This window comes from Myxocyprinus asiaticus, chromosome 18 (assembly GCF_019703515.2).
Source record: "Myxocyprinus asiaticus isolate MX2 ecotype Aquarium Trade chromosome 18, UBuf_Myxa_2, whole genome shotgun sequence".
Taxonomy (NCBI): Eukaryota; Metazoa; Chordata; class Actinopteri; order Cypriniformes; family Catostomidae; genus Myxocyprinus; species Myxocyprinus asiaticus.
The window spans coordinates 39,239,081-39,254,365 of NC_059361.1; the positions used below are offsets into that span (position 1 = coordinate 39,239,081).

The window sequence follows — 15,285 nt, forward strand, 5'->3', positions numbered from 1 at the left end:
CCCAGATTTTTGCTTTTTTTTTTAAAGAAAAGGAGGGATGGGTCGAAATACATTTTTGTGGTAATCAACATTATGCCACAAATGCTGTCAATTGAGCTTAACTTGTAATGAACACAGAATACTCCTTTAAAGGACAAATAGTATTTTGCTCGCTTGCAATAGTTTGCGATAACCATGTTTTTTTGTTTTTGGTGGAAACAATGGTTGTAATACAATAATACTGTATAGTAACCATAGTTTTTACTATAGTAATATTGTAGTAACCATGACTGTAGTATCCATTTATTGTGTGTTTACTATGGTTTTCCTCCATAGTTCACCTATGGTTACTGTAGTAAAACCTTTTTTTAACCTTTACAAAAATTAGCTTTGGTTTTATTTCAGTAACTATAGTTGAACTATTATATTTCCAGTAAAAAACATGACCACAAGATTTACCATGGTTTTGACTACAGTAGCCATATTTTAACCATGGTATTTGTGGTAAAACAGTGGTAATAATACAGGAAAACCAAAAATAAATCATAATAATTCTGCCAAAAAAAAAAAAAAAAAAAAAACATGCTTAGTTTTACTATAGAACATGATGGTTAATTTGTGGAACATGTACCATGGTTCTTGCCACAAATCGGTTACAAGGTTACCGTTTAATATAGTTTACTAAACCTGTTTAAAATAATCAAGTTTGTGGTTATGGATTTACTACAAATGCACAGTTCAACTCTAGTTACTATAGTAAAACCATGGTTATATTTTTGTGAGGGAACACAAAATAATTGTGAGGGAACAAACTATTGTGAGGGGGAATGCACAACTATTTCTGAAAATTAATTTTCTCCCAGTCCTCTATGGGTTGTACTTCTTTATATATCTCTTTATTTTGCAAGTACTTTTTATTTAAAGCTACAATGAAGATTAAAGGTTTAAAATAAACTACCTAATATATAGTTTTGGGTGTAATCCAATTACAAAGTAATTAGGTGCTGTAATCGAATTACCTTGTTTTAAAAAAAAAAAAAAGTAGTGTAATTTGTTACATTTTATATTCTTGTAATCAGATTACAGTTACTGACTTTCAATTAACTTAATTACTTCTAAGGACATTATAGGGTTATGCTTATTTCTAATAGAGTATATTATTTATGTAGAATACATGAATTATGGCCCCGTAACGAGTCATTGTGAAGGAGAAATGTGAGATGCTGAGTGTATGACTTGTGTGTACTAATGAACAACAAAGAACTATAGACATTATTTTGAATTTGTAGTGTAGAGTTTTAGGAAGTAACTAAAATGTAAAGTAATTAGTAAAGTATTCTGATTAAAATTTTAGAGAAATAATTAGTAATTTGTAGTGGATTACTATTTTTAAGTAACTTAACTAACACTGCACATATACCAGTAGCAGACTTGCACTGCATTGTTTCAAAACAGCATTTATGGGCACCATAGGCAACTACAATGAAAATGCTATCTAGGTGATATAATCAAAGCCTCTCTTGGGGGGGGTTCAATCATTTAGTTTGGAAGTACTTAAAACTACACAAAAAGTTAATGGTTTATATCAAATAACAAACGGTGTAAATCCAGACACATCTGCACTCTTTTTTTCATCTATCCACACTCAAAACCTAGATGACTACATAGCGTTTGCATTACATGTGCCTACTGTGTTGTATTGGTAGTCAGCTCACTAGATTTTGACACACACAGCCACTCAAATAGCATTTATTCATTTATTTACTTGATCATTTAGCGATAAGTTTCCATTAAATATACACTGAGGATTAAAGTAAAAACAAAGTCTATCAGACTATTAGCAGATATGCATTGCTTTCAAATCTTCCCACACAATGGCTGTGTCTCAAGACCTACTGAGCTGCCTACCAAGACATAATTGTGGTTGTCTCGGCAGGAAGCTCACTCCCTTTTGAAGCGCACAGCCACATGAGTCTTTCCTCCGAGTTCATCTGCTCTATCGCTCATCCTCCACTAGGGCTTCCGTTTGTTTTGACTAAACGATGCTTCTGCCGCCTGTGTGAAGTTCATGCACACACATCCCCGGTCTGGCGTCGCGACCAATCGAGCTGCTGAGCCGGTGACGCTGCAGAGGGCCGTCCGTCAGTGCGCCTGCATTCATAAACGGATGTGATAAGTGTTGAATGTACTGTACAGAGACGAAACTTGCGGACCATGGCGGAAGAAGACGACACGAAAATCCGGATTTTGCAGAGCCTCCGAGGAAAGATCTGTAAGTGCGACACGCTGCTTGAACGGCGAGGTTTGGCGTGTGCGTGCGTGCGTGTTTAGCGGGTTTAGGAAAGAAAGAACCAGAGCGAAAAGGATCGGGAACGGGGGAGAAGAGGGGCGCGGCAGGAGCAACACACACACACACACACACACACTCACACACTCACACACACACACACACACACACACACACACACACACACACAGAGACAGGGCTACTGGATGGGGCGCTGAAAAACAGAGCTGTTTGCCACATTTTAAGCACATCCCCGTGGTTACGATGTATAGTTCACATTGTAAGGGATATTTTACAGTTAAATCGTATTTAAATCAGCAGTTACAGATAAATATCCAACCTTTGCCCAGGATCTGTAAGTTAGCCGTATTGCTGCTAACGTGCTCTATAGCCTGATCCCCCTTTACAACCGCCTTATTTACTTGTATATTCGTGTATCTGTGTAATCTTGTTCTTTATCCTGCCATTCGAACTAAAGCGTTGTTCATGTCACTGGAGTTGGCGTTTGGTTGATTCATTCTTACCCGGACTGAGGTTGTGGGGGACGGTGGGGATCCTCGCCGAAATTGGACAAATTCTGCGCTGGACGGAAGTTGTTGCATCGCGTTAAATACGCGAACACTGCGACAAATAGTTAATATATGTAATTTCCTTATTTTATTTGACAGTTTGGTGTGGTTTTACGTGTAATACAAAGTAAAACGTGGTAAATTTGAAGTGGAGTTATCATTGTGACTTACTAGGTTACTATATGAAATATGACAAAAATATACCAACATTCGCCACAATACTATAGTTACTACAGTTAATAAAAAGGTATTAACTTTGTATTAGCAGCTATTGTCATGTAAAAGAAAAAAGAAAGAAATTAAAGTGAAAGAACGATTCTGAAAGCTGCTTACACTGTTTGAAGGAGATCCCATATTAGTGTATTATGATTTTGACAGTAATAATAATAATAACTGTGGTAAAATAGGCCTTGTTTTTGTCAGGGACTGAGACGATAGCAATAGGATGTGAGGTAAAGTGCCCACTTGTACCAGGGAATTACTAGCTAACCAAAATTATCAAGAAGTTCCAAGGTATTGATTTTTGGAGGTAGTACCGTAGTAATACCTTGGTAGTACCACGGCATTCTTGGAAGTACCTTGAAAAACCATGTAAATACCATGGTACTTTAGTATTATCATTCAGCACCTTGGTGTCAAAGTACTAGTATATTATCTTCTAAGTCTATCACTTACCAAAGTACTTTTTACTTGTTTATAAGGGATATGACAAGTGATATTGAAACTATCAGGCAAATGGAAGGTTGTGGTGTGTCTGAAATAAAATAAGGCGATTATCGACTGTTTTTCGATCTAAGGAGCATTCCTAATAGTTTGAGTTGATTTTATGTGGTAAACTTAAGATAGTTTTATTTAAACATACTGCATATGTTCTTAACATCGGCACTTGTTTTGTGTTTTTATTGTCTCCCACCCCTCACCCACCTAAAAAAAAAAAAAAAAAATTGAACTGAAACCTTTGGTGTGTTGCAAGTGACTTCATGGTAAATCAAAAATGTGGTTTTAAGCTCACTGGAAGCCTCATCCATATGATTTTGCAAAAGTCAAGTGAAGTAGAATAACTCATCATTTTTACAGCAGTATTAAACCCTTTTATAATCCAAATATAACAGTTTAAAATTCATCTTCATATGTATAGTCCTTAAGGAACATTTTTTTATTTTTTTAAATTGCCTGTATGAAACGTGTATGATTGTGTGAAAAACATTCCTTTTATCTTGCCACCTGGATGAGGGTAGGCTTTTTTGAGTACAGTAACCGCTCAATAGCCTGGGTTTGCCACTGTACTGAAACAGCTGGCGACACTGAGGATGTATGGGCATTTTATTCAGAGACAGGGAGCAGATTTTTTGGAAGTCAGTGGGTATAGTAGTTGGGACTTTTAGGGCATTTGTGGGCTGGCTTGAAATACCCAACTTCAGGTCAATTCCGATATGGTGGTGTTATTGTGTAAAGTAATAATACTGAGAACATTTCTCAAAAGTTCACAGTAAATAACTGGGCAGAATGGGAATTGGATGTAGTTTACAGCAGCAATTTTATAAAAATATACAATATCTGTGAAAGTTTGAACACACTTGACTGAGTTGTTGTTTCTCAGTAACTTATCAGTAAACCTGATCTAAAATCTAATGCATAAATACATGATGAAATTAGTTTTGTTGACTAATATAAATTGTGCCTCCTCGGTATGAATTTCTTTACAGAGCTAAAATCGAAATTTAAAAATGTGTTTGAAGTGGAAGAGTTACACTTGATAGTGAAGGAGAAGCAGGCAAGTACACAGCATTTGTGTGAGCTTCTTCAAAATGTAAATAAAACACATTTTAAGACACATGAAGTTTGTTGAGAGAATGACCAGAGTGTGCAGAGCTGTGATGCGCAAATATATATATTTTTTTTGTTTAACTCTTTTTGATCACTGTGTAGCTGTTAGTGTATATGTAAGATCACATAAAAGATTGCTTTACTGTATATGATGTGATAAGGTTAGAAAATATTAAGCTATGTCATGTGTAGTGCACGTCCTAATAAATAACATGCTTATTTGGAAGAATTGGGGAATTCCTCAAGAAATTACAGAGTACTTCTGAATCACCCCTCATGTTCAGAAATACTTGAGGAAAAGGCTAGGTAGTTTACTTTTACTTTATCTTATGTTTTAGAACACTTCTGGGCAATTCTCACGAAACCGTCACGAAAATGTCCTGGTCCTATTTTACTTCACAATCAAAATAAAGAAACAAGAAATACAATTTTGAATTAAGAAAATTAAAAATGTAAATACAATTTTTTTAGGTCATAAAGATTTTTACATTGCGACATATTTTCAGGACAGTTACACACATTTTACCCCATATTCTCATAACCTCAATGCAAGAAGATATGGTCATGATATCCTCTTTACATCATTAGTCGTGTTCACACATACAGCCTTTTCCAGAAAATTACCTACAATTTCCAGTTTAGAAGTCATGTGTGAACATGGCCCTTTTGAAAATACTGGTAAATGTTGCGCTGACAAATTTCCTTAATTCTAAATTTTATCATTACCTATACATTTCCTTATTGATGGTATGTGTGAACAGCACATTTGGTACATTTACCAGTAAAGGCAACCCAATGATTTTCCTGTAATTTACCTGGTTGCATGAGTGAAAGGGATACAGTAAAAAATAAATAAATATATTATTTAATTTGAAAGTACTTTATAGTAGTACTGTCTTGGTACTGCCTTTCATTTTTGCTGATTTTAATAAAAAATAAAAATAAAAAAAATTGTACAACAGCATCTATTTGAATGTAAAATAGTAAAAAGTGACTGTGTTAAAGTAATGAGAAGGATCATTTTTGAAAACAATGGGAATAGTAAATGTAAAACATCCGACATGTTGCGGTAATGAGAATTAAAGGGGTAAAATGTACTGAAGTGTCCCTAAAATAATGTCACAATGCAAAAAATCCTAATGATCCTAAATGTATGCTTTGTCCCCTTACGACTCAGTACACTTGACATTGCGTCACTAAGCTGAAGCTATGGGGAGTGTCCTTCTACACGACCTAGTTGAAACCTTTCTACAATAATGCCAATTCTAAAGTTGGCTATGGTGTTTAAGACCTGCCCTTTTAGGCGGTATAAAAGCGAGCGCACAAACACCATTTCTCAGAGTGTTCTTCCTTCAAGACAGCGATTCATCTCTCGTCTAGAAGCCTTCTACTACTTGCTGACTCGACTTACACGAGTCAGCGTGCGGGATCTTCACGGCAACAAGAAGAATCTCCGCTCCTCTGCAGTGTTCTGGCGAACATTTACTCCTTGCTGCTTGACGCTTCGCTGGTGAATGGGCCACTTCAGCATCCTGATTCCCCGCAGCGCTTCGGCAGGAGTTTTGTATCCTTATAAGCTATTGTGATATTGTGTATATCTAAAACTAAATTAGATATATACGGTGTTCTGTCTTCCATGGTTCCGTCTCACAGCCATTATTTTCTTGTTCTAGAGAAGGATGTGGGCTTCGGCCCATTCTAGTTCTGAGACGCTTGAATGGCTCGTGTGTGACACGCCCATTCAAAATGTTAACTCGGAAGTAGATCTTATCGCACATCCATCTTCAGGACTGGTTTGCGTCAATAGATCTGAAGGACTATACTTCATGTACCAATTGCATCACGTTACAGGAGGCTTTTTAGATTCGTGTTCGAGGGAACTGCGTATCAGTTTAAAGTCCTTCATTTCAGTCTGTCTCTGACTCCCCGCACGTTCATGAAATGTATTGATGCGGCGCTCGCCCCATTGAAAATGAACGGTGTGCGTGTTTTGAATTACCTCAGCGATTGGTTATTACTAGCCAATCAGAGGCACTACTGAGCGAACACTGAGACTTGCTGCTTTGCCATATGGAAAATCTGGTCTGATGTCTACTGGGCGAAAAGCACACTTTTCCCCAGCCAGTAATTCTCCTTTTTAGGAGTTCGTCTCGACTCCACTGAAGTCATTTCAGAGAATGCTGGGTTTTATGGCGGCAGCATCCGCCGTCACACCGTTAGATCTGTTACACATGAGACCTTTCCAGTACTGACTCAAGCGATGTTCCACATTGCGCCTGGAGCCTCGGGCGCATGCGCGTCGTGGTGACTGGCAACTGTCTGGCGAAGGAAAGTGCTGACCACAGATACATCCAACACAGGTTGGGGCACGGTGTGTGATGGATGCCTGACTTTTGACACCTGGAGAGTTGCCAAAAGAACTACTGGCTGTCCTTCTAGCTTTGAGAGCTTTTCATTCCGACATCGTGAATCACCACATTCTGATTTGTTCGGACAACACAGCAGTAGTTACGTATATAAGTCACCAGGATGCGCTGGCCCATGTATGGCTGGCAAAATGCAAGTATTCTGTCAGCAGCAGACATGTGGACATGAAAACAGTCCTGTTAATTGAGCCAAAATGGCCCAATCAATCCTGGTTTCTAGAGATGGTAGAAATACTGGATGGGCCTCCATGGGAAATACCGCTGAAGAGTGACCTTCTCTCTCAAACACAAGGCATGATTTGGCATCCCCAGCCAGAGCTGTGAAGCCTACACATGTGGCCTTTGAACGGAGCACAGCGGATGAGCCACAATTGGCTCAGTCAGTTATGAACACCATTTTACAGGCTAGAGCACCGTCCACGAGACGCCTTTATGCTCTGAAGTGGAATGTGTTCACTAATTGGTGCTTGTCACACAGCAAAGACCCAGTGAACTGCCCCATACCTGAAATTCGTAAATTTCTTTAAGAGCGATTGGACGCAGGGCTCACTGACTCTCATAGCAAGTCATCTCTGTCTATAGTGCTTGTTATTTCATTGGCCAAAGATATACTTATGCCCCTCTTTTTAAGTACGGGCTCCCTGACTTTTTACACAACTGCTTGCATTCAGAACGTTGTATTTCCCAAAAGTCACAGGCACTTTCATGACAAATAAACTTCCTTCCCGACTGGGTTCGTGAAGGGGTTAATTCATACTATATGACTATAGTATATATCCATTCTGAGTGTTCCCCTCCTGGCCCACCATGAGGGTCATTCACTTGTAGCATACTCATGTTGGTCGCCGTTCCGCGGGACGAGACATTGCGTAAGCTGGCCACACTAAAGACTCAGAGTTCTTTGAGGTGCAAGCAATGCGCTCTTGTCCCTCAGTCAGAAAATTCAGAGGAATGGTGTTTGCGGGCCTGCTTTTATACCGGGCAGCTTCGCGCCTAAAAGGGCAGGGGTCAAACACTATAGCCAATTTTAGAATTGCCGTTATAGTAGAAAGGTTTCAACTAGGTTAGCTAGGTCTAGGACACTCCCCATAGCGTCATCTTAGTGATGCAATGTCTCGTTCCCCTCATCTCAGGGAACCGAGGTTACATACGTAACCGAGACGTTTTCTTTATGCAAAATAAAATTTCCTATTTTCTTTATATTGATTTGGACTTAACTAGGAAATTTTCTTGAAATGTGTCATAAGAATCACCATTTTACACTGAAAAAATTGGGGACCTGCATTTGTGACTTCAAGGATCTATTTTTACTTGATCTATCTAACCTATAAAAATTACTTTAGTTGATGTAACTTAATTTGTCAGGTAAATTTAGATGTTACCACATTTTTAAGGTTACCTTGCAGAACTTTTTGTTAACAGTGAAATACACACTGTCAAAAAATATTTTGCATTAAAAATGTCTGAGCCTTCTGAAAAAACTGTTTTTAGGTCACACACCACAAAACCACATCCTATCCAGTCCTTCGCCGACCTGACTGAAATGATTTTGTCCTGGATAAATGAGGGAGATACAGACTGAATGACTCACTGTAAACATGTCCCATGACATTAATCATGTGCTATCAAATCTGATTGTCTGGCCTGTGTCAAAGGGGATGGCGTAACACAAGCGACAGAACGATTGATCAATCTCTAATTTTTTGTAGTCGTGTTAGTTCGTGGGTCACATATTAAGACCGTGGACAACATACAGGATAAGGTGTTTTTAATGTGGTTGATTAAACCTAAAAGTGTACAGTGTGGCTCTGTTGTGCTATTAAAACTTTATTTTACACAGCAACATTGGCTCAGCCAATGGTGTGAGTTTGGGGAGGGACTATCTGTTTGTACAACCAGTGGAAGACCGGCGGAGTTTCTCTAATCATTCTTTTTGCAATTCCGTTTGGTGATACTCGTGGCACAGAAATGACACTTCGGCTTTAAAGTGTTTTTGAAAAGAAAGGATGTGGACTGGGCATTTTTTTTGTGTTGTATGTAGTTGGTTGACTGTTATGTATGATAATGGCTACTGCCCATTAGTCTGTGTGGTGAATGAATGCTGCTCAATGGCTTTTTCATTCACAGAAGTACACCACAGTTTCAGAATTACTGTTTTGATTGAGCAGTACACAGTTAAGCACGTCTGTAGTGCGTCACACTGCAGCGATGACTTCATCTATGTAAGTGCCCTAAAGATGATGTATGTCAACATGTAGCATAACAGATAATTGGGTTACAACCTCAACAAACACAAATATAACATTCTGTGAAATTACCATGTAATGATTTGAATTGCTTCACTGAAGCAGTCATACTTGATTTAGTGACTCACATTGGTAAACCACCCCTCTTTTTTGAAAATATTGCTATTTTATTGAATATTAGTTGTTTAAAATTGAGTTAAAAACTGAATTGTAAAGAGGATGTTATTTTTTTCCCTAGTTACAGGATTAATATGTCAGGATGTTTTGCAGTAGTTTTGATATTTACTCGCCCTGCCAACATTTTCACAGGCACCCACATAAAAACCAATAAACTTTTTTAAGCAATGCATATTTGTATGTATATATGCCAGGAATAATATTTATATTTTTTATTAAATGTTACATGTTCATGTAAACAACTAGCTGTCTGGAAAATGAAGGCATTCGATATGAAACATTACTGATTGGTTGATAATTTTCTGCTCGTTCTTACAGATGCCTTAAAAGTTATGACAAGTTATTCTCGCAATTTAAACAAACCTTATGTTAGCCTAGCTAGATCATTTTACTTTGGCGATAAGTTTAAATCAGCAGAATTCTAGTGTTTGAACGATATATCGCAAAGGCTGATAAATCGGCTGATTTTCAGAATTTTCCTGTTTGCCCAATTCGTTTATCAGACCGCAGCAGTGATGAAAATCGGCTGACATGTAAATGATCATTCACAGTACGTTTTGTTATTACGTGCCATCATGTTACCAGAATTTTAAAGCTCATGATGTTTGAAGAGCTCGGGTGTTTTATTCTCTCTCTCTCTCTCTCTCTCTCTCTCTCTCTCTCTCTCTCTCCCCCCCCCCCCCCCCCAACAGTTTTCTGTAACTGTTAACTCTCTTGTCTAATTATAAAAAGGTAAATATCAATAAAACTTCTATTAGATATGCGGATATCTCGTTTAAACTAAACTTGCAGAAATCCGTTTTCTTTCTGTGGAGCGCTCATAAATATTCCTCTTAAGCATGTTTTATTATAGCCTGGATCAAAACTGTGTCCCTCTGACTCACAAATGTTGTGCAACGTTCAGTTTGTGACACTCTTAAGGCTGGTTTAAACTTGTGCGTTGAACCTACAATGTAAGCTCTGTGTAGTGGCCAACACGCTGGTTTGCATTTATAGTTCTGCATTGGTATCTGCGTTTTTCTGTGAGTACACAGCCAAAATGCTAATTATACATTCATAAATAAACAAAAGCAATGCAATTTGTGGATTCAAAAGTATTTATTAAATTATTGTAGCATTAAAAAGTAGTTCAAAGTATGTGAACATGTAGGTAGGCCACATATTATTTATTAAACATGTTGCCTGTATTGCAGGGATAAAATAAATGAGAACAATACTGTATGCTTGCTATTGAGTCGCTTAAATAATAATAAATACATATTTTGGCTTACTTTTGATGTTCTGTGCTGAAAAAGAAATCATCAAATTAATTAATAACTGCTTACTTGGCAAACTCTAAATGGGTGTCATTTTAAAGACTTTTCAATGCCTATAGGCAATATAACCAATTCTTATCAGGTGCTTTTTAATTTGCTGACAAATTAGAAGTGTTTGATTTCCATAACTTATGAAATATTATTATTTACACAATACTGTCAAAAATACAGACAAATCATCATGCAGATCGGAAAGTTTGCGAGTAGAATACAACACATATTATTTCACTCACATTTCAAATTTATATCAAGGAAAAACCCTGAATTTTTTTTTTAGGGTTTATAAACTGTAAACAGATATCTTTTGTCATGTTTTGCTTGTAACTAAAACAGCAGATGCTCCCAATTTAGACAATTGCTTTAATGGTCCCAAGTCCAAATACAGTGTGATATGATACATAGATATTAAAATAATTTAGGTAAAATATGACGCTACCTCAGATATCGTTGTTATCGTCCTGGGGGCCGGTCTCTGGTATAAAGTGCACCAATCACAGTTGTTGTGGTCTGTGTCGAAGCGACACGCAGTTACATTTTGAAGAGGTGCACGTCAGGCTATGGCATAGGCTAAGCATAATAGCTATGCGTAGCCTTTTTTAAAAAAAAAATTATTTTATCCCATTTTCTCCCCAATTTGGCATGCTCAATTCCCAATGCGCGCTAGGTCCTTGTGGTGGTGTAGTGACTCGCCTCAATCCGGGTGGCGGAGGACGAATCTCAGTTGCCTCCGCGTCTGAGACCGTCAATCTGCGCATCTAATCACGTGACTTGTTGGGCAGTTACCACGGAGACCTAGCGTGTGTGGAGGCTCACGCTATTCTCCGCGGCATCCACGCACAACTCACCACGCGCCCCACCGAGAGCGAGAACCACATTATATGGACGAGGAGGTTAACCCAACGTGACTTTACCCACCCTAGCAACCGGGCCAGTTGGTTGCTTAGGAAGCCTGACTGGAGTCACTCAGCACGGCCTGGATTCAAACTTGCGACTCCAGGTGTGGTAGTCAGTGTCTTTGCTTGCTGAGCTACCTACACCCCCAGCTATGCGTAGCCTTAACGCAGAAGTATAAATTGGCCGAGTAAACGTTGAGCGGTCAGAAGATTGCTGCTCTCACTGCTTCCGCAGCAATAGAGCATCTTCAAATTAAAAGCGCTTCACGTGCACTATAAGTAAATGTCATATTCATTGTGCACTCACTGTTATGTACAGTTGGTTTGATGCAGTCTTTTGTGAGAAAATGCGATTGCTAATGCGCACATACCATCCGTGGTTGCTGGACTACTGTGTGCTGGTTTAGTGCCTGATTCACCAAATACGTTATGCAGATCAGGCAAACACGCCCACAAAATCGCTGCTGAATGTAATTTACACGCACGATTTTGATGTTGCTGGCTGATTCTGAGCACTATATAGTGGAGGATGTCACAGACCACCGTATTTGACACACCCTGCTGGGACTGTATATCATCACTGTGATCCAGACACCTAAATCATCTCTTAAACATGCCGAAAGTGTGCTTGACTACACCGCACATCTGGATATATGCCAGTTTATAACGCTCTTCTCCATAATTGTATAATTATTTGAAGAACTGCTGATATGATTGGTTGAAAATGTTCACAAACATCTCTTTTAAATAAAATTAATTTTACTGCCTGCTTTCATTTGTGGTAGTGACGCGATCTAATTTGCACCAGTTTTTGTGAATGAAGCACAATTTATAATGAGCCTAATTTACATAGAAAGGAGGCGTGTTTGCAGAAAGGAATGACAATGACTTCATTTAAATACTTAAGATGCAGCACAATTTCAGTGTTGATTGCGTCTGCCAAAATAGATGGCGAGTGGTTAATGAATAAGATGCAGGTTTTTGCGTTGAAATACCACGCGCAAAATGGGCGTAACTCTTTAGTGAATCTGCCCCACTATCTAATTTTTTGTAAAATATTTTTATTTTGAATTTTTGCAAAGTTAAAGCTTTCTGTGAAAGTTTGAGTAAATATAATTCTAAATAAAAGTGAATTTATTTTTTAACCAATTTATGTATATGTCATTTACTTTTAAATTGTGTGCAATATATGCATTATATCAGCCACCCTGCTCTGGATATCGGCATTGGCATCGGCCATTAAAAAATCCATATCAGACGACCTCTACAGTATATACTACAACAATGTTAAATACATCACAGAAATCCAAATCGGCAAGTTTGCAAGATGTAAAAACACATTAACAAGAATGTAAGATTGAGTGAAAACGCAGAATTGGCTCTATAGGGCAAGTGACAATACCGACAACTGGCCCGAAACTCTCTCGAAAGGGGGTGGGCTCTTTTGAGGTGGAATCTTTTGATTTGGAATAATAAAAAAACACCCAGTAACCACCCACAACACTAACATAACAGGAGCAAGTTTTGCAGAGGCAAGCAGTGTAGGTGAAAATCTAGTTTTATTGACAAATTTGAGTCTTAACTGCATTTAGTGGGCACGGCTCTATGACAGGTAATTTGAAAACCGCATTTCTTGCAATATTGAGCCACATAACTTTCCACTGGAAAGAGTGGACCAACCAGTACCCTCATGGACTAAAAGGCTTTGTTCTTTGCTCACAATGTCTGATTTTATCTTTTTTTTTCTTTTCCCGTCTTTTTACACACAAATGGCCACATTTGCATGCGGTTGCCATCACCGGCCACCCACAGGTGTGTATGCACATACACAAACAGCCGAAGGGACTGTTTTCATGTTGGGATGTGTTGGAGAACTGCAAGGCATTCAGTAGTATACAAGAACAGGCAGCAAAGAGGAACTGAACCTGATAGGCTGGCTCACTGATGACCATCTTACAACATACTCCTACGACTCAATACTGGCCACATTGTTCCTGTGTCAGCCAACTTCTACACCCTTATTAGAGCATTTCACTACTTGGTGAACGAATTGGTAGTCTGTTATATTTAAATCATCATACGACTTTCTGTTTTCCTGTTGTGGGTATGTCTTATCCCTGTCTGATACCCTACATTCCTGCTGAAAGGTTGCAAACAATCTGAAGTCGATTGTTAGAAACTTGTGGCTCTCACTCATTGATTCGTGACTTTTTGACCTCACTTATTTGATTCACTACTCTTGTACCTTTTCCCCATTCTTCTTTTACAATAACTATTGTCTACAGGTAGTTTTAAGCAATATAAAATTATCCAAAAAGCATATGATCTGGTCTGTTGATGTATTAGTCAGGCCGGCAGATATTTGGCTAATTTGTGATTATTGGCATCACTGATAACTGTCTGTTTGGCTGATTAATAGAAGTGTTACTTCCCCTTTTGTCGGGCAATGGACAATCTACTGACAGCAGTGGATAAGAAAAAGTTTGTTTGTTGTGGGGGGGGGTATGGGGGGGATGTTGTGTCAAATACGTGTTCATTTCACTTCAGCAATTTGATGGTTCATATCTCATTTTTGTCATTGTATTATGTATAATATATATTATATAATGTATAATATATATATTATACATAATACAATGACAAAAATTAGATATGAACAATTATATAATTATTTGACAATGACATTTTTTTTTTGCCGATGTTGTCGATAACATTGGCAATAAAATCGTTTCGAATATCGTTTCAGACGTTATCGACAACATTGGCAATAAAAAATTGTCGACAAACTTTCCATTATCAAATAGTCGTTTGATCTCATTTAACGTAACATGAGATCACATTAAACTCTAATGATGGAGCACAAGAGCTTGTGCTTCCAAAAAAGCACCAACCATACCGGTTCTGAGCATTCTGAGATGTTATTCTTCTCACCACCATTGCACAGAGCAGTTATCTGAGTTACCGTAGACTTTGTCAGTACGAACCAGTCTGGCCATTCTCTGTTGACCTCTCTCATCAACAATGCATTTTTGTCCACAGAACTGCCACTCACTGGATGTTTTTTGTTTTTGGCACCATTCTGAGTAAATTCTAGAGACTGTTGTGTGTGAAAATCCCAGGAGATCAGCAGTTACAGAAATACTCAAACCAGCCCATCTGGCACCAACAATCATCCATGCGATTATCTAATCAGCCAATCGTGTAGCAGCAGTGCAGTGCATAAAATCAAGCAGATACGGTTCAGAAGCTTCAGTTAATGTTCACATCAACCATCAGAATGGGAAAATAATTTGATCTCAGTGATTTGGAGCGTGGCATGATTGTTGGTGCCAGATGGGCTGGTTTGAGTATTTCTGTAACTGCTGATCTCCTGGGATTTTCACACACAACAGTCTCTAGAATTTACTCAGAATGGTGCCATAAACATAAAAACATCCAGTAAGCGACAGGATATCCTCTCAGAATGTTGGAGCTGTTTTGGCAGCACAAGGGGGACCTACATAATATTTGGCAGGTGGTTTTAATGTTGTGGCTGATTGGTTATATATATATATATATATATATA

The 15,285-nt window shown here is 38.2% G+C and overlaps 1 protein-coding gene across 2 annotated transcripts in view; it reads left to right on the top strand.

The window, feature by feature from the left end:
- Window positions 1-1,919: 1,919 nt before the first annotated feature.
- LOC127456453 (ras GTPase-activating protein 2-like) overlaps window positions 1,920-15,285 on the top strand; it is a 94,136-nt gene continuing 80,770 nt past the window's right edge. The window contains exon 1 of one of the 2 annotated variants that reach the window (XM_051724968.1): window positions 1,920-2,251. In XM_051724968.1, the coding sequence (XP_051580928.1) occupies window positions 2,194-2,251 (58 nt within the window). In that variant the 5' untranslated portion in view covers window positions 1,920-2,193. The remainder of the gene's footprint in view (window positions 2,252-15,285) is intronic. The other variant, XM_051724966.1, reaches the window with a different exon arrangement.